The sequence below is a fragment of the Dufourea novaeangliae genome, unplaced genomic scaffold, assembly GCF_001272555.1.
Source record: "Dufourea novaeangliae isolate 0120121106 unplaced genomic scaffold, ASM127255v1 scaffold11, whole genome shotgun sequence".
In the NCBI taxonomy this organism is placed as follows: domain Eukaryota; kingdom Metazoa; phylum Arthropoda; class Insecta; order Hymenoptera; family Halictidae; genus Dufourea; species Dufourea novaeangliae.
Genome location: NW_015373895.1, coordinates 543,628 through 564,625, shown reverse-complemented (window position 1 = coordinate 564,625; position 20,998 = coordinate 543,628). Strand labels below are relative to the sequence as shown.

The window sequence follows — 20,998 nt, the reverse complement described above, 5'->3', positions numbered from 1 at the left end:
TCGTTAATATCTCGTTAACGAAGCCTCGGATTACATTTTTGCTAAGGAAAAACTTGTTTTAAATCACCTCACCAGTCTCCCATTTCATGGTTCTCCAACATTTTTATTTCACTCTGTGTATACCTTTGCGCCCGAGTGATTTAACTATCATTGTTCGATTCGCAGTAAATGTTTTAATCAGATAAGGCCGGTAGTGTTTGCAAATATTCGTGTCGTTTCGCCAGTGCTGGCAATAAGTAACCGTCAGGATCCAGTACGTCTGGTGTTCGAATAGTAACTGGTCCTTGGGGTGGCCTTGGCAAGGTGCCTTGGATAGATTTACCTTGCGCTTTTTCGAGCTTTTCTAATATTTCCGGGAACTTGATTCTGTCCTTAGGTTCCGTTTTCCAGCACTCTTTCATTAACTGACAGATGAATGGTGGGCATCCTTCTGGCGGAATAAGCATTATGCCTTGGAATATCAATGTCACTACCTGAAACAACGTTTCAGAGAAAGTTTTAACGTATGTGGAATATACACCCACGAGCAAACTCGGCTTCCACTAGGGGAAAAGCGGCGTAGAATAAAAGTCTCCTACTACTTGGTAAATTTATTCCAGATACTGAAATTAATGTTAAATCGAATGTTAATTTGCCATAAATTTCAGTAATTCCAAATACCAAGAGGAAGGAGTATGGTAGGAGGCCCTTCACCTACGTCACTTTTTCCCCTAGCGGAAGCCGAGTTTGCTCGTGGGTGTACGTATGCTCGTTTGACGATGTTACTCAAAAATATGGTCGCCTTAAAAAGAATGACAAAAACAACGAAATGAAATGAATCAACAGTAGAATCAACATTGTATCAGGAATAGGTACTGATAAACTGGGATAAATATTGCTATGTACATTATTTGAAGTATCAATGTGTCTAGTCTCAGTATCAGTATCTAAATTTTTGTAAGTTTCAAGGTTCATTGTCAGTGGATGAATGATAATGTATAGAAATGTGAAAAATATTAGAGTCATGTTACAGAGAGATAGGTAACGAGAGTGTTTTACAAAACGACATTCCACTTGCATTTTGTTAGCATTTTTCGACCGAGAAGTCTATTCTCTTACCAATTTCCGTTTAAATAATAATTTTAAGGAAGTATTTCATTATTTTATTTAACTTTTCTTAATGGATAACGATTGTAATTTGTTATGGGGATTAAAAAATGTAATAAAACGTTTTTATAAAAATATAATAATAGCTTGTCAAAAAATTCTCGGTAGGTAAAGTACTAACATACATATATGTATTTAGCTTGCAGCCTACATTTCTTTGTTCTTAATTAATGTAATTTGACATGCATTTAATTGGTCTTCCACAGTTCATTGTAATGCTTTTTCAGAGTTCTGCTTTCGTTTCGTTTGTCATTTTTTTCAGTTTCCTATTACACAATAATTAGGCTTACAAATATTAGGCTTACCAAATTTTCCGTTCGATTTATGTCTAGATTATTTTCGAGATACGAAAACCGTTTTACATGTTTTTCATTTAAAAATTCGTATACTGACAGGCCTTGTTGAATAGAGAAACACATTTCGTCGTTAAACTTTCCACTAAATTTTCAAACGATGAATTGTTAAATAAAAATGGTACTTTTTATTTCATATTTAAATTATGATGTACCCATTAAGAATAGTAGAACAATCAAGTACGTCCGAGGAAAGACACAAGTTTTATGAAGTCAGTAACCAAGAATGAAAGGAAAATTTCTATTATACTCACTTCTTCATTACTATGTCCGTAATACGGCTGCTTGCCCAACGAATAGACTTCCCATAAAACAACTCCGAAACTCCAGACATCGCTTTCTAGAGTGAAACGTCCGTACATCACACTTTCAGGTGACATCCAACGGACTGGTAAAAGTCGAGATCCTCCTATCTGCATCGAAAGTGAACTAAGCATTATTCATTACACTAACTTGTTTATTTTATAAATTACGCTGCTCAAAAGAATTAGGGGTCGCTAATGTGGGCGGCCCTGTTGCACCCACCAAGCGAAAGAAACAGAAGAAGTGTATGATCTTTTCCGTAGAATACACTATTGACACCTATGTGTATAGTTATTATTTGTATAAAAAACGTTTCGGAAATTATACGTCGTATTGACGAATAGAGCGGCTGCAATACACGATTTTCCAATTGTTTCGAGCAGTTATGGTCAGGGCCGTCCTGGATTGTTGGTCTCCCGGGTGCAAAAACAATATTCCAGCCTTTATGAATTTAATATTATTTAATTAAGAATTTGATATGCAGTCTTTACTTTTATGTCTATATAGTTTTTTAACATTTGTTATTCAAAAGGAATATTTCTTAATTCTTGTTTTCATAAACTAAAACCAAGGTCCTTAAAAATTGTTTTATTTAAAATAAATATTTTATTCCATATATATGAACAAAACTAACGTGTATTGTTTGTGATAATGATGTTATGGTTGATAAGTAGGGAACATTAATTACCTACATGAATTTAATCCAAAAAAGATGGCTAAATATCTTATGCTTTTGTGGGCTGTCCATAAAGATAGTTCATTCTTCTATACGAATAGTGTTACCAAAATTACATATAAAATTAACTTGATTGAATTCTATATGTCAAAAATTTTCATAATCATAAAAAAAGTCTTGATTATTATTTTTACTAGCCAAAATTTTACACATAATGAACGATCCTTTTGCACTCCGGCCAAGAACAGCCCTGGTTATAGTATCTTATTTTTAGAAAAATGGTTGTACTATATTACCTTGTAATAATCACAGGTGTATACGTCTCGCGACATGCCGAAATCTGCAATTTTTACGACCAAGTCAAAGCCAACCAGACAATTTCTGCAGGCTAGATCCCTGTGGACGAATCTTTGACCCGATAAATACGTCATGCCAGCTGCAATTTGGATAGCGATCCAATGCAGAGATTTCTGAAATATATAAATACAATTGACGAGTCTGTCTATTCAGCATGGTGTTTTTTTTTCTAATGATTATATTATTAGAGGTGTAATTTGAAACTATTTGAATATTGTTTTATTGTTGTATTCGATATTAATTTGATTAATAAACATGCGCCAACCTATTGATAATTTTTTTGAAAAGGTATAATACGAAGATTACAATCTGCTGGAGTTACATTAGCTGTTGCTAATTTCTAAGCCATACAATTTCTTTTTTTAATTTATGAACCACAATTTAATTTAGTATACATTCAACACTGACAGTTCTGGTGTTAATTAATTTGTCACTGCTTTTTTGCAGTGACGATAACGTATCTTTCATTAAGGGGTCTCCCTAGTGTGACGGGTCAAAAAAATCGATTTTTTTTTTTTGCTTTTTCTTAAAGTTCAATAACTTAAGAACATATTCCTAAAGCATTACGGCTGAATTTGAAAAATTGGCAACGCTATGAGCTATGAAATGTAGTGGCGCGACCGGGCGCGCAGGTATACAGTCGGAGCGCTCGACGCTTGCAGCGAAGGCCGATTCTTTTGTAATGTAAAATCGTTACTCCCAGAGTTTTCTACGACTCGGCTACCTCAATCATCCCCTTCTGTGCTAAAAGGACCCCTCCAAGCGTCTAATTGTAGTATATTTGAATTACGGGAAATATAAACAAAGGTGAATGATTCAGTTCGTCGTAGACCTTCGGGCAGAACAGAAGTGACCGAAGGGACAGAAAATGGCTAAGAAAAGTGACAAGCAACATTTAAAAGCCACTGGAAATAGAACCAGGAAAAGAAAATTTGGCGGAAATCGTTACACTGCAGAGCAGGGCGTAAGTTTCGCCAGCACATCTGGTAAAAAATTACTGGAAAGTGAAGACGTGATCTTGTACAGCAAGTTATCAAACCCATTTATACTGATTTATCTCAAGACAATTTATTAGAACGATGTTTAGGTGGAAACACACAGAATAATGAGAGTTTTAACGGCCTACTTTGGCACTTTGCTCCCAAACATATATATTCTGGGGCAAAAACGGTTGAGATAGCATCTTATTTAGCCACTGCAATATATAATGATGGCTATCTGTCAATTTTAAAAATACTCAACACGATGGGCATAGTGATTGGACTAGCAGCCAAAAGTTTTGCGGATACGCAAGACTCCAGGCGAATTTTACTCTGTGAAAAAAGGCACCTCGAGGCGACAAAAGAGGCTCGAATTGCTAGGAGGAAGGCAAATGCAGCAATACAGGAATTTTATGAGGAAGAGGAAGGTGTCCTGTATGCACCTGGCATAGGTGATTAATCGTAAGTATAATTTATTACCTGTTAAACAGTATCTGAACTTTTAAACGCGTTTTTCTCGAAACGACTTTTTTCGACCTGGCGAACATGATATCTCAAAAACTACTGAACCAAATGACTTGAGGCTTAACATATATATTCAGTACATGTCCTGTTATAGCGGGAACTAGAATAAAGTCCTTATTCGCAAAATTCGAATTTTGCGGCTGAAAAAGTTAACAAATTTTTTGCCGAAAAGTGAAATTTTTTTTTAAAGTTTTGCCATTTTTGTATTTTTTGTCGATTTTCTTTTGTTCTAGTTCCGGCTATAGCCACACTTATACAGATTAAGTATCTTCTTGCCTTTTCTGTTTCAGATGGCTACAACAGCGGCAATCATGTTCGCCAGCAACACGTGTTTTTTTTTCGAGGTCGTTTTATAACCACGATAACTATAAATATAATAATTATTATTGCTTACAAAAATTTAAATACATGCTTCAAATGTCAATGAATAAATGCTCAAAACTTGGAACTGTAACACGAAGTATTTTTCTTTTAAAAAATTCTCAAAGATTGCCTTATTTCTAGCGCGTCACACTAGGGAGACCCCTTAAAGTATTGCATGCGCATGGAAATGCTTCTACAAACATTTACGACAGTGGCATTTGCAACGGTTAAGACATTTCCGGGCATAGCGTGACAGAAACACGCAAGTAAATAAAGATAGGCGAGATTAAAGTCAAACAAGATTTAAAGGAAATTTACCTGGGTCAAAGGTTGTAATCCGGGTTTCGACGATCTGAGCTGAGGGGAGTTTGATCGCAAAACATCAGCAAGGTCCCCATAAGGCATGTATTCGAAAACCATCCACGGGCTATCGTTGACATCACGAAGAACCACTCCTTTCAGCGACAAAATGTTTCGGTGTCCAAACGTGGACATGATGTCGACTTCTCGCATAAAGTCCTCCTCGATTTCGCGAGACGCGGAGTCTTTCAAAACCTTTATTGCAACTATTTCTTTCGTGTCTCCAGTGCATAATTCTCCTGTAAAGGAAATATTTTTTAATGATTGAACGTAAAGTGATAATTATTTCGAATTGACGTACACTTTATCAATCTAGTGTTTCGATAAATGTTCAACTTCTTTAATGTACTCATTACGAAATTAAAGTTACTCATTCCGAAAATATTTTATTCAGCAGGGCGGCCAAACTCACTATATGTATGTAAAACATGGACTAGTCAGAATAATAATCAAAAGTAATCTGTCGATTATGCAAATTTTTAAAAATACTCGTATACAAAAGGAACTATCTTTATGGACAGCCCAAAATAGCATATGACATTTAGCCATATTTATTTTCATAAAATGAAACAAAGATCCTTGAAAAATGAATGGTTTTATTTAAAATGAATATTGTATTATATATATATACACATATATAAGTAAATACTGCATATCAAATTCTTAATTGAATAATATTCAATTAAAAACAATTGTATTAAAACAAAACCTAAATTTTAAGTACTCAGTTGCGTGAATTACCGAGTGTACCAAAGTGTGGAGGCATGTAAAAAAAAAACGTAAGTCTAATTGTTACCTTTATACACTTTTCCAAAACATCCTTCACCGATGTCCTGTACAAATACGAGAGATTCACGCTGCAGAATTGGCACTTCTGGCGAGGAGCAACTGAAATACTGTGGATTAGGTGTGTACTTATTTGCTAACAGCAACCCCCTTTTTAGATTCATCGGTGTCCCCTGAAGAACACACAAAAGCTTCATTTTTTTAACAATGTTTAACAATTAAGGCAAAATTTTGTAAAATAAAATATTCGGTCGGTGCATAAAACAATGTCAGTTTTCATTATTAATATTCCTTATTAATATTAGCAGCCGTTTGTTAGTTTTCGTTTTCTGTAGATCATTTTCTTGAATTTACTGAGGTTGGTCGAAACACTTGTCATTAACGATAAAGTAACCGATCATGGATTTATTAAATGAATTTTTACCTACTCTTTCTAATAAAACATCTTTAGTACATGTTTCATAGATAATTCTGAGTGTTTCTGTAGTTGATTTTTTTATAATCGATTCAGATTAAAATTTCTATTTGAAGTATAGCTGTAATTATTCATGCACCAGCCTAATAACACACAATTTTTAATCGAGTTTAATTAATGTTTCATGCTGACTTTTATTCTACAAAATCGAAGAAGAGACGATCCTCTTTGTATTACATTCTTTATATTCTTTACTTTTAATGTGAATTTTTAAGAAATCATTTATTCTATTTTGTTAAGAAATAGATTAGAAATATATAATATTTAATAAAAATAATTAGTTGGAAAAAGAATAGCGGGTTACTCGTTAGTACATCTATTCCTAGTCTTTTAAAATAATTTGCAATATAAAAATGTGATTCTACACAAAGGTGCGCAGTATAATAACAATGATAGTTTAATTTGGAAAACAAACAATTTTAGTATACAATTATGCAAATTATTAGTCTCATCGAGTTAAACTGTGTATCTTGTACTTTTTCGAAATTAGTGTTAACATAAGTATTTGTGTTAGACATTAGCATTGAATATAAAATTTGTTACGTACATCCAGGGAATTCCTTTGGGATTTGATGTTATAACTCCGTTTCCTGACGCAATACACTATACTCAACAATATTACTAATACCGCGATTAAAGCTATGGCAATTCCTATAATTTCAGGTACCCTTTGTCTTGACCGCTCTACCTGTTGAATAGAACGAAAATAATGCCAATCGTGTATGTATAAAACTATGCATGCAAGGTGTTTTTCAATTAATTATAGATAAAAACTTATTTGGTTAATAGAACTTGTTAAAACAAATAACAAAATTTTAATAAATACATGTAGGTTGGTTTGCCAGACGAACATATCAATTTTTAGATTTTTGATGTTTTACAGCATCATTCAAAATTGAATGATGATACTATTGAAAATGTAAACGAATTTGAACATTATCAAAATTTTAATGACATTCTAAGTTGTTGATTTGATGATCGCTGGAAATATTAATTTTATATGTACGCATATATGAGGTGAATAAATAGTCACGATAGACTTCGCTAAATTCATATTCTTTCATTCCAGTTAGAAGTATGAAGAATTATATTATTCAGAGTTTTAATAATTATAAACGAATACTCTGTCGGTTAGTGCCGAAAAATATCAAATACTTAGAAATTAATTGGCTTTCACGTTCACCGGGTTTTGCAATACATTTCTCCTGCTTGGAGAGCAACATTATTATGGATTGCACAGTTTTAAGATAGGATGTTTTAATAAAATTCATAAAGTACATTAAGGAATGTATAAAATTCTGAAAGATAATTAGAGCAGAACATTTGGGTCATATCATTTTTCACAGTTAATCCCGGTAGACAAATTTATGAATTAACAGTTTGAAATACGTTGCTTGTGTTTTTATCAAATATATCAAATGTTATAAAATATTAACAATTATTGACTATGCGTCAATACCCAACCCTGTATAATGCTAATGAGATTTGTCAATTTACAAACTAAAACTTTATTCTAAAGTATTATTCTAAAAGTTATTAGTTTAACGACCTACAGTTATTAAGAAATCTTTTCTTTTGTTCCTTCTTATATGTAGAGTTCCATTAAGCAGTTAAATTTTTACCTACAGTTTAGCAACCCCCTTTATACACATTTCCTGTTTAAGAATAATATTTGTAGTATTAATTTTAAATAAATACCTGTTCAGCTTCAGGAAAGGCTTTCGTGCTATTGGTCGAGTTACTACCATTTGGGGGTATTATGTTGGGTATAGGTCGCGGAGTAAGTGGGACTGAAAATTAAATGAAAAAAGTTAATATTAATAAATTCTGATCTTGAGATAAAACAAACTGATATTTGTTTGCTCTTAATCACTTGATAATTCCGTTTTTGGTATACTACTACGTTAAAAATTATTTTCTTCCACTTCCGGTGATTCCATATTAATTTAATTTTCTGACAATAGCATAGTCTAATGGATATGATTATGAACTTACAATTGGACCAAGGTATGCAGAAACCTACCAACCCTCAAAGTGACAAAAAAGAATATAAATAAATAAATATGTGTTCTTTGTTTTGCAATAGAACAAGTCTTATGTGTACATATATATATAATTATTAAAACTACTAAGCCATAGAAAATTAAAAACGAAATTAAAATTAACTATAGAAAATTTAAAATATTTTAATTATATGTACCACTTACTATTAAATAAGCCATTAAAAAAAACATTGTAAAACAGGAACAAGGAATAAAATATATCCAATAGAAATAAGCTAGTTTTTTTTAAATTAAAATCTTCGAATTACTTTGTAAATAGTCTTGTATTGAAGACAGTATTAATTAATCGATAGTAACTATCACCGATATATGAATACTTCTTTCTTCCACTGTATGTACGTTTTTTTTCATATGAAAGTCATGAAACACGATACGAGAAATGTTATAAGTCTGACCTATCAAACGATTAGGGCATTTTAAGTCGGCTGTGGGCAGGGATGAATCATGTGGGCAGACACACTTGGACGTGTGGTTCTTGAAGTTACGACAAGCTGCTTCTTTTCCACAAATGTAGGGCCGATCTTTGCATCCTGTGACCTCGGAGCTTCCATTGATAGGCGGTAGCCTCACTATTTCTTCCGATTGTTGAGTGGACGCGTTCAGTGATAATTCTGAAACAATATTTACGTGTTATCGTAACCGTGTCGACTCGTATTCAGAGTGTCCATAAGTATGTAAACAAACATTACTTGATCTGGGACAAAATTCACGCGAATACATTACCACTCATAGGCATAAGGACACCTGATATACTTTACTTTACCAAATATACTTTAGACCATTTTTATTACTTTATAGTAACATAAACATTGCCTATCGAATATTAATATCTCCTAAACAAGATTTATTTCAGATTGTCAGCAGTTTCGTAATGCTTTGTAGCATCTGCTGCATATTCGATAAGTGTTCTAATACTTATGAGCGGGAGTGTACGTGGACTTTGCGGAAAATCAGAATATTATTACCTACATGTGTGTATTTCTATTCAAGGCTGTGGACGACGTAAATTTTACTGACAACGATTCTTGTGCAATCGGAAAGGAAAATTTTGTTTAATGAGGTGTGGTAGGTAGATGTCTACGAGAACTTAACTTACAAGGGGAAGGCACGGTTGTAGAAATCGCTTTTGGAACGGCACTATGTGGAAGTTATAGTACGCATATAGTATTACAAAACCCTCATGGGTTTCTTCAGAATGGGCCTTGGTTTTCGAGATATTTTAGTTTAAAGTTTTCCATGTGTCAAGTAGAATTGTCACGAAGAAAGAATCATGACTACGACGGTAGACTATCTGCTTACCACACTGCGGACCTGGGTTCGAATCCAGCAGACATATACAAACTTTTTGTTTCCTTTTTTTTCCTCTGTTGTCTTCTTTCCTTTTTTTTTTCTTATTTTAGTATTAGATATTATATACTAAATATTATGTACTATCTTACACAAATTTCATGAATGCAATTATAAGAAAATGCAATTTATAAGAGTGCTTTCATGTTTATGTACTTACTGCAAAATTATTTTTCTGGATATACAACAAAATGGATATACAAAAATAACCCATTTTTATTTATTGTCGAACGACAGTTCCCTAATTTGTAACAAATGTAATGTATAAATAACTGTCAACGACTTAATTATACAGTAAATATTTGCCGTTATGACGAAAAAAATAACATAGGCCGCAACTTAAAAGAGAACTTCAACCGTAAAAACAACTACGTCCACTGATCTAATCCCTCGAAGAACTAAAACTGTTTACAAATCTAATATAACTGAACATTGTCATCGCTAATAAGTTATAGACTGCGGATTTTATGCATTTATAGCCTATAGGAGTCTGTAAAATACAATAAAATACAAAACTTTCATTACATACAATCAGTTTTCTAGTTGATTCCGAACCTAATATGATACTTCAGGAAAGAAAGAAATTTCTACATACTCTTCTCTGTATAAATTGCTTTAGAAAATACTATTTTGCATAAAAATCCACAGTCTACTAATAACCTTCGGTAGTTGATGTGACGTAAACGAATAAAAGAGAAGAAAACATCAGTCCAAAATTACTCTAAATACGTGACATGTGGTATTAATGACCCAGATAAAATTGTGAATTTTCAAAGGAGAGCAGAAAGTGAAGGATACCGTTTGAAGTGTGCCGAACTGTAAGATTTGGTTAAGGTAAAGACAGTAAAATTCGCAGGATCGCGGTGGATGGCGCATGAAGGGTGAGTGGGTAAGAAAAAGGGCTACATATTTGGATTGGGCCAAGCTTGGAAGAGACAGTGAAGGCATTCATTTCGTGCTTGAAGCTTGTAACGGGTCAAAGCGTTATCTCTGCGGTCAGCGCTCCCCGACAACGAGTCTCGCTATGTGTACCTATTATCGCCCCGTATTCCCTGCCTTCCTATGCATCTCTACGAGGTTTGCTGTATTCATGAAATCGCTCTTTTTCCACAGATCACACCCGCGCGTTTTGATTTTCTTGAAACAGAACGACCAACTTCCTAGGAAGAGTCGAATCAAGTAGGTTTATAAAAGTAGACCAGGGCTGTTGGGATATCACGATTGGAATCATTTCAAGAGCAACATGGCTACCTCGTAACTTGTTTTGATAACGTTTCGGGTAATTTTCATCGTTTCGAATCATGATTGAATAATAATTCTAATACTATAAATATTAGGTATGCTGATGAGTAAACATTTTAGTTGTACGAATCATTAATCTTTTTAAAATAAACAGCTAACATAGTTTAAATTTGTAACATTTTCCCGCCCTGGTCTTCTTTACAAATGGCGGAAGGTATTCGGGAACTTGATGAAATATTAAAAAGAAAAATGTAAATATTTCAAATACTTGTTATTACACGATTGTCAAGATATTAATAAACAAAGTAGTAATAAATTAAAAAAAAAACGGTATTTTTACTGCTATGGAAAATCTCTTTTCACATAGACTTTTCGTAATGCATCGATTGATCGCACTTCTCTTAATTACCATATTTCGTTTTAAAGCGTATTGAAACGATTTCAGACGAAACAGCTCAACGCAATGATTGTAATTGTAAATAAAGCACGTTATAGTTAACACGTCTGAGTGCCCCAGAAACGATATTTCCACGAACAGGGGTTCGCTTACTGAACTTACTCAATAGACAACAGTGTCTCGTACTCCGAAATTTGCCTACTTACAAAGAGAAGTTTCCTTTCCGCGTAACAAGTTAAGTTTCCACAGATATTATTTTATACATGTATTACCTACATCGTTGATGACCTCTGTCCTTTGTTATTACTCGTGCCACGTCGAAGCTGTTGATGTATGCACAAATGATCCACGATATCGTGCACGCTTTGACGCGAAAGTATAATGGAATTGACAAAGTTTTCTTTTTATAATTATCATTACTTGCGATTTCCAATGAAAACTTGTTCAAGTTACGTGTAATATATATCGATTGCTTATCTTTGCATGAGGTATAGTAGAGTAAACCATAAAAATTTATCAGATTCAATGATTTTCTAGTTTATTCTGAGCTCAATTTGACACTTAAGAAAAAAATGTAATTCCTAGAGTTGATCTTCTGTATATAAATTGCTGTAGAAATATCATTTTGAAATATATAATATAGTTTGGTAGTGGGTAAATCTTCTGATTTGCTTCCCAATAATAAAATTTGAAATACAGTTTCAACAGTAATAATATAATTTTTCTCACAGCTTGAGTAATTTTGGAAATTGCGGAGAACATTCGGCGGAGATAAATGCATTTAGCCAAGTTTATTTGCAAATCCAAGGTTTAGGCCAGAGACTACAATAGAGGCATTATATGCGCGGGTGGTTCGTCTTCCGAAACACACGATTCGCGACTGAATCGTCCATCGTAAAACGAGATCGTTCGTGATATGTTCAGACCACTGACGAGAACAACTTCTTGATTATCGTGTTAGTTCAGATAATAAATCCGCTGTTTTTCAATGCGAGAAAACAAAAACATCTTGAAGAAGTTGCAACCGGTCGGAATCGCGAAGAAAATAGTAAAGTTCGCTTTTTACAACTTTTTAAACTGAAACTGTAATGAAAATTTAGTAAATACATTTCGAAGATTTATGTTAACTAACAGATCAAAATGAGAACATCTCGGATAAAAGAAATTATAAAAAGCGACCTTTACTGTTTTCTTCACGATTCCAACAAGTTGCAACTTTTTCAACATTTCTTTTACGTATCATTTAGGAAAGTAATCTTTCCAACTTCACAAAAAAAAATTCACGTCACTTGTCCAAATTTTAAAAAAGTTGTTCTGTTTTAAAGGGTGTTCGAATACTTTTTTTTACCTATTGTATATCTGCTGCAATGAAGCGATTTGTTAATGGGGACCAAATGTATTAGGTTTCATTGATCAATGTAAACACGTTTGTTTACATTTTTGTTTACGTTCTTGGCTCGTGGTATTCGTGTCGTCAGTTGACTACGAACCACCAAAAGTAGAGCTCCAAAAACAGACTAAGAACACTTCTTTTATTAATTGTGCTTTTTTTTAGTTTTATTAGTTGGTAAAATGTTTTTATTTTTTTTTAAACGTGGCTATAAAAAACTATGAAGATATTAATCGTATTTTTAGTGAAGAAGGGAGTATAATGTTATGTAATAATAACTTAATATTAATAAATTGTATAATATTTATAAAAAAATAGCATTTAAGATACTATAAAACAGTAGCCACTGTACAACATTCTTTGTTCAATTTCATTCACGTAAACACGTCACGTATTTATGTATACTTCTTAATATCTGACTACTAACGTTATAACTAATATTGAGACAAATAATTTAATACTTAAAATAAATCTAAAATTTTGAAAATAATATATTAAATCTAATTTGCGATATTACAAAATATTAAACATTATATGTATAATTAATTTTAAGTTTGTTTACATTACGGTACGGACACTGAAATTGTCTTCTTTATTATTGCTGGAGGACTTGGACACGTGGTTATCATCTTAGGTTAACGTTATCTAGAGGTCGAACATGTCGATATTAAAGATAAGTTAGAAGGCATAAAAACAGGGTTAGTTTTTCTGTTGGTTTCAGTTTTTAGACGTAGTTGGCATTTGTACCCATAGAGATACAAGCGTAAAATTCGATTTTTGTTTTCAATAATTTTATTTTAAACAAAGTTAGTCTTAGAATCAGTTACTGTAACCATATCAAAACAACTTTGGCAAATATACTGAAATGTTAAGTGAATCTGTACAGGCAAAATTTAGGCAACATCAAATTTCAAATAATACCTCGTTATATTATAATTATGTCGAATAGAACTTAATTGAAACAAATCTCTAGCATAAAGTGTTAGGTACATTATATGTAACTCAAACTTGATAATAAATTCTTATGGTAGTCAGAGTTAAAAATTTAGGGAAACCCGCAAACAAAACAAAACAAGCATACAGAACAACACATGTTAAAGAAGTTAGAGAAAAATTTTATATAATTAAAGTAATATTGTATTATAGCTATACGGCTAGAGATGCTTTCCGTTGTAAGATCAAAAAGTCATAAGTCTGGAATAATAATGCAATTTTTTTGATAATAATTTTATTATATGCAACCCTGCAAATAGAATTACGTTATAATTCACGTTTACGTTTTCTATGTAAAGTATAAAAAATGTAAAATTAGTGGAATAATGAAATAGATGCAATAATATATTTAATCACCATCGGACTCTTTTGAGTGAGCATTTTGCACTTTGCAATCAAGAATATGGCGATGGCGATCATCATTGGGTCAGATTGGGTTAAAGAAAATTAAAAATTAAATGAAGTTAAACAAATCGGTGATGTAATAAGAATAGTGTTATCAGCAGACCGGAAATATTGTCGACAAGTATTTAAATAGAACGTTTGGATATAGATCAAGTATAGCTCTCTAAGAAATATAGCTCAGTAAGTGCCCATTTGTTTTATTTATTTTATACAAACAAATGTTGATTGGTATTAATAATGTTTTACCAAAGATACACTTTATCTGGCAAGTCCTTTACAAACATAATTGCGATTTATTTCCATTAAAGGGAAAAAGAGTCATTGATCCTTGATAAAAAGGTGAACAGATTGTGTAGGAATAATTGTATATTAAGTAGTGAACAGTTGTATATTAAAATAGTTTTCCTATAAGTAGTTTTTATCTGTTATGTTGATTTGCAAATTGTTATAACTGTTATTTACAAGCACGTGTTTCAATTAGTTATACAAGTGCATGTATACAATGCATTTTATAACATCACAAAGACATAGTTAGGTACTTATACAATATGTATGTACAAATTTGAACAGCGAATGCAGAAAAAGGAAGAGAAATTTAGCGTTGGTAATTTTAGGTGTGTGTCCACCACGATATTGTGTCTGTCACCTGAATCTTTTTTTAACCCATTACTCTACCTAAGTCGTCACGTAGCTTGCCACACGTGAACATTTTACTCACAGTCTGAAATACTCTCGTTTTATGAGTACCTACAACACAAGCTACAAGAAAACAAATATGATATAATTATATATTATGAATTGGATATACTAGTGATAACCAAAAAAAATATTACTCAGCGAACGTTGCCAAATTGTGATAATTTTCCTGATAAATTGAGCACAATGCTCATGTAGCGAGAATTATTATCCAAAAACGGCAAAAACTTATCTTTTCACAGAAAAGGCATTTTATTAACATTAATAAAATATTATAGGTATGCATAAACTTTATGTTATATTTGTGTTAAAATGTTGAGTTTGTTGAAATTTTTTGTTGAGAAAATTAGAGTCATTTAAATGCGAAAAGAAAACAAATCGACTGCATTTGTAAACGTTAATGATTACCTACTGCTTTTTTAGGAAGAAAATGTACTCAGGAAATAAAAAATATACAATGAATATTCTGTATAGTATAATAGAAGAACACTTGAAGAAAACGAGATAACTACAATGAATAAATTATGTACCTACGTTATACGATGTCGATGTATTTACATACAATAGAATTGTCTTTTTTTGTTTGTACCACCTACGTAATACTAAATTATAGAAAACATTATCAATATTTTTAACTTTTATGTTTATCCTATATCTAATAATTATAGTTCAACGTCTTACTTGCAAGTTGAATAATCGTATGTTAGTATTTAATTATTCTGGACATCTCGTGGGCATTTGTCATGATCATTTTCATAAATCGCCTCACAACGCCAGTCTGTTTCTTGATTCATTCGATTAATGGTTACGTTCGCATATTAGTGAAGAAATCTAAATTCTACTGAATTTAAACGAAGTTCTATGAGATTCAGACTAGAGAAATAATTTTACTTTATACATATTTATCATATTTTTCAATCAATTTTTAATAATTGTCCAATGTACTGAGTCACATACAAACTACTGTACAAAGATAACTGAATATATTTTCCTTACACAATTTTAACGTTTAGTTAAAATAGTTTTAAATATATTCGCTTTATCTATCGAAGAGATTTTTTTTAGTACAAAGTATACATTAGAAAAGTAGTTAACTCGTGATTATTGCATGTGTGGCAGTGAAGTTTCGTTTCATTTCAGCGAAAATGAGTCAGATAAATTTACATGAAGTTTCACTTAATAAGATTATAGCTTGCACGAAAGTAAATGTAATCTTTTAATTTTTAATTTAAAAACATATTTACTTTCCAGACGCAGAATAAATGGAATTATTCTAACTCGAATAGTTTTAATAAGTATAGTAAACAAAATGTATTAGACTTTGCATTCGTGAAATTAATAATACCTGAATTTTATATCTAGTATTAATAAATACTAGAATACTACTTAACTTTTTGACGTTGATCAGTTCACACTTCGCATAAAATAAGACATAGGTAACAGAAATGAGGTCTTTAATTTTAGCAGCTAAATCTTGCAACCTTTCATACACTTGTCTACACGGAATTTAAACTTCTATACAATCTAAATGATCTAAGCTTATTTTCTAATCTCATATTGTTAGAATTCTTAATAAACAATCATGGATACTAGTAACAGTAACATTTCCAACACCATGTTTTTCATTTTTATTATGCAGGAATTTAATTTTCACTGTTATACATAATTTTAAAGTAAAGTAAAGGCAGGATAATATTTTATTCCAATAATAAAACGTTTGATTCATGAATGTTTGGCCTAATAGTATGCGTCAATGTCAATTTGTAATATTAATTCGATTCTCTTAAGAAGCAAGTTGGAGTGACTCGTGTGAACTCGTATTTTTTTCTCTCTACATTACACGTACAGACATAAGGAAAATGTTAAATATGTATTAGGTATCGCGATAAGCGATACGCAATTATGTTTACCACCTTCCATATTAAAAGAATAACGCCATTACATAGGCACTATTAACAATATATCACTTATCTTACTTCAAAAAACATAACATAGATCCCCCCTACCCCGTTTTGTATCTCGAATATCCAATGCAGAGATTTGATGACTATGTGCCCATTTTACAACACCTAAACGAGCCAATTCTTTATATATATTTAATATTCGGCGTATCAGTAAGTAACATACGATTTTCTTAATAATAATCAATAATTTCATTGATAAAAATGCCGTAAAATAGTAAAAAACAATGATGAACATTATCAAAGGACAATATATTTTTTATTTATAGAATTTTATAAAAAAGTATCGAATCACATTTCAGCTCGCCTATTAATGTGACATGTAACAACGTTCTTTAATTAATGAATCTCTTGTCTTTAGAGTTGAAAATTTAAGTTATAAATTAGTTTTAATGAACCCGATACCAAAATATGAGATGTCGCGAATATAATTTGCGATTACACCGATTCTTGTCACATTCAGTTTATTGTTAGTCTGATAACGACTGGGATAATTAGACCGCGAATTTGATACATTTACAATATATGTAAATATATAAAACGTAATGACATAAGAGCAGAATAGTGTGAAATATATATTTTAAATAGGAAATCTTCTTTATCTAATTTATAAAAATTTTAATAATATGTAATGACTTGGTCTATTTTCATTTGAATTCGGCGTGTAAATAAGAAATAGAATAGAATTGGTTTTTTGGTTGCATTAACTTTTTAAAATAGCTTTTGAAAACAATATTTTATTTTAACGACACTGAAAATAATTTATATTGATTTATTTTCAGTTTACTCGTAATATTTAAAATAATCTTGCTGGAAATAGTGATACACATTTTATATGTTTATTGGTATAAATGTATTTCTAATGTTTCGTTACACAGCATTTTACGATTTCTGGCGTTATAATATAATTTCTTCCCTCGTCCTACTTCCATTGCCAAGAAATATTTGAGGTACGTATATATTTAAAGTACAGCCTAAAATATTTCATTTCATACTCCAGGTTATTAGATAAAATAGGAATATTTTATGTGTCGAAATGTCGTTTCCTATTTAAAATAGTATTTTATTTGTAACCGTATCATATCTCATATTATTTATACATTAATAGAACATTTAATACATAACATTAAATATATAGATACATTTTTTCCCAAATTTCATCAAGCCCTGCATAAGAACTACGACAAAGTGTATGAAAGTTATTATATATATATATTGCATTTTTAACTTAATACACATTTTAATAGCGAATTTTTCTTCGTTTCTAGGTACTCAAAAGTACTGTGTAAAGTTGGAAATTCGTGTAAATAGTTCCAGTTTATTCCGTTGTATTTATGTATAAAACTATGTTTGTTTTCGGTTAACAAAGTAAGTAAATAAGTTTTGTTAGACTTACCGGTACGAGTCTCCGCAGAGGCAAGGCCTCTTCTTCTTGGTACTCTACGTCGTTCCATCGCTGGTCCAAGAAACCAAAATGGAGGGAAACCACCCTCGGTCAAAAAAAAGAACAATTTTGTACTCTTTCTCTCGCTTACACTCTCTTCAACATCAACACGCTATCATATCCTCTTCTTTAGTCTCCATTGTCAGATTTTTGGAAGTTTACACACTCATTCGCGTCGCGATAAATCGGTAAATACGCAAACGAATTCGATTCGCATTGTAGATCAATAAACAACCGATGACACAGTTTCCATTTTCAACTGTATATTACACAAATCAATTGATTATAAAGTATCTTTACTACAACAAATATTAATTATTTTTAATTTTTCTTTTATTATGTTAATTAATTTTAATTAATCCTCTCAAGAGTCTTCACGATTCGATGTTGTGAACTCGATCAAACACATTTCCTAGTTTCAACGGTCACCGCAGATGTTTCCTTTATTTTTATGTGTTAAAATCACTGAACAGATTAGGAGTGACGCGATGAATTCAGTTCGATCGGTTGCGAAGAACTGTCGAGTCGAGGGCGAATACCGTGGGCGGAGGGACCAAGGACCGAAGAGTTAAGCCGGAAGAGGAAACTGGCCACTAGAATAAACCGAGGAGGGTCCTTCTATCTTCGACGGACGCTTACTCGAAACTAAAGATCGACTAAAGACCGCATTCGAGAACTCCCTCGCATTCCCATACACATGGAAACGCGGTCACACACATACACTGGGCGGAGATCGTTTTCATGGCACGCTCACGCGGTTTCGAATGCTGGGCAAGGATTCACGCGGGAAAAAAAAAAGAGTTGACCATCGCCGAGGCTCGACCTACGCTATCGGAGAGACAGAAGCGACGGTTACTTGTAATCTCGTCGCTTTTTTAGCCGACTTAAGGGTAGAGCCTCTTGTTGCGCTTTAATCCCCGACACGTGCCAACTAACGACTTCACCTTCGTTTGAATATTATCATTAAACTTCCGATTTTATGCATTTATAGCCAGGGCCGTTCCTGGGCTGTTGGCTGCTCGGGTGCAAAAATATCACCGCCCTTATTAATTCAATATTATTCAATTAAGAATTTGACATGCTGCGTTTACTTTTATATCTATACGTATATGTAGTTTTTTAAACATTTATCTTGCAAAAGAATATTTTTTAATTTTTATTTTTATAGAATGAAACAAAGATCCTTAAAAAATAAATGGGTTTATTTGAAATGAATATTTTATTCCACGTGTAACTACAAAATTAATATATAATGTTTGTAATAATGATGTTATGCATAAAAGCGACCATTAATTACCTTCACTAATTTACTTATTTCACTATTCTGAGCTGTCGACAAAGATAGTTCATTCTTGTACACGAGTACTGTTACAAAGATTACATATAAAATTAATTTGATTGAATATTGTTTGTCTAAAATTTTCATAATCATAAACAAATTGTTGATTATTATTCTTACTAGCCAAAATTTAACTGCGGCCGCCCAGGTGCGGAGCCACTTTTTGCAACTCCGCCAGGAACGGCCCTGTCAAATAGCATATAAAATTATGTGAAATACAATAAACGACAAAACTTCCATCGAGTTTAGTAAATTGTTCATTTTATTTTCATCCCGCTAAAATCTAAAAAAATAATTTATATCATATGTAAATATTTATGAAACAACAAAAACATGCAACCGTCGTTCACTTTGCAATATTTTCAGTTTTTTAAATTTCATTGAGCAAATTACATATTAATATATTCTGCATGTCAATTTTCCTAGGCTGATTTGTTTAAGCATACAGAGATTATCGTAGTAATCATTCAGATGGTAACATGAGGTGACGTGTTCGATGAGCCATGATTTCCAACAGCTTAAGCCGACGTTTAAGGATTTACTGCTTTCCTACGGTAAAGTAAATAAGAATTATAATAATCTCCGTTTCGAAAGAAGAACAGTAATCCCAGTTACCCCGGTAGGCACCCTTTCTTTGTTTGTCTCTGCGCCGAGCTGTAGGTATATTCTCATTTGTTTGTAGAAAATTTGGAAAATAATAAGATCTCTGGTATGACTCACAAATACGTTGTCTCATACTTTATTACATCAACGAACCTTAAAAGGGTAATAAAGTAATAATAAGTATAATGACAGAATTAAGGTGGTTCGTGCCAAATTCGAAAGACTAGATAATTATATAAAATTCATACAGATTTTTTATTAGAACGAAATACACACACTCGAAAATTTTCAGACTAGGTCGCCGATGAAATAAATGAGAAATTGCTTGTCAAAAATTCAGTTTTTAACACAGCTTTTATGGCAGTCTTTCGATTTCTTACTGGAAGTATAATCTTTTCTTTTCACAGAAACTAGAACTGTTAACCAAAAATTAGATACAGAAAGTATAAATCCTGAGCTTTCTGATAATGAATTAAATCTTGTACCATGCCGAACATTCCAGGAAGATATTTGACAATAAAGTTCAGAATGTGTCGGTAGTTGGATGCGTATTGCAACTATGTTGAAGACTTGGCAACGTTGCTGAAATATGGTCATACCCGCGAAATTAAAAGAAAGATAAAAAATATTTTACTTGTTTTGTGTTTTAGTGAATTCTAATTTTCTAAATTATAATGCACGAGAATATAATTAACTTTACATATAAGAATATTGAATATTGACTATACGCGAGAAAACTGAGCAAGCACACACGTATATAGATATGCGTGCAAACACAACGTTGACAAACGTAC

The 20,998-nt window shown here is 32.1% G+C and overlaps 1 protein-coding gene across 1 annotated transcript; it reads right to left on the bottom strand.

The window, feature by feature from the left end:
* Positions 1-173: 173 nt before the first annotated feature.
* On the bottom strand, positions 174-18,272 carry LOC107190964 (muscle, skeletal receptor tyrosine protein kinase-like). Its single transcript, XM_015579884.1, has 9 exons — positions 18,215-18,272; positions 8,783-8,998; positions 8,023-8,114; positions 6,872-7,033; positions 5,860-6,022; positions 5,022-5,302; positions 2,775-2,948; positions 1,754-1,912; positions 174-473 (listed from the first exon to the last, which is right to left on the bottom strand). The coding sequence occupies exons 1-9, from the start codon at positions 18,270-18,272 to the stop codon at positions 174-176; spliced, it is 1,605 nt and encodes a 534-aa protein (XP_015435370.1).
* Between the last annotated feature and the right edge of the window lie 2,726 nt (positions 18,273-20,998).

Excerpts from the sequence above, each read along its gene's own strand:
- LOC107190964 (XM_015579884.1), bottom strand. The coding sequence starts at position 18,272 with ATGGAACGACGTAGAGTACCAAGAAGAAGAGGCCTTGCCTCTGCGGAG. Across the intron at positions 8,999-18,214 it reads CTCTGCGGAGACTCGTACCG|AATTATCACTGAACGCGTCC; the intron begins GTAAGTCTAACA and ends ATATTGTTTCAG. Across the intron at positions 8,115-8,782 it reads ATGCCCTAATCGTTTGATAG|TCCCACTTACTCCGCGACCT; the intron begins GTCAGACTTATA and ends TTTAATTTTCAG.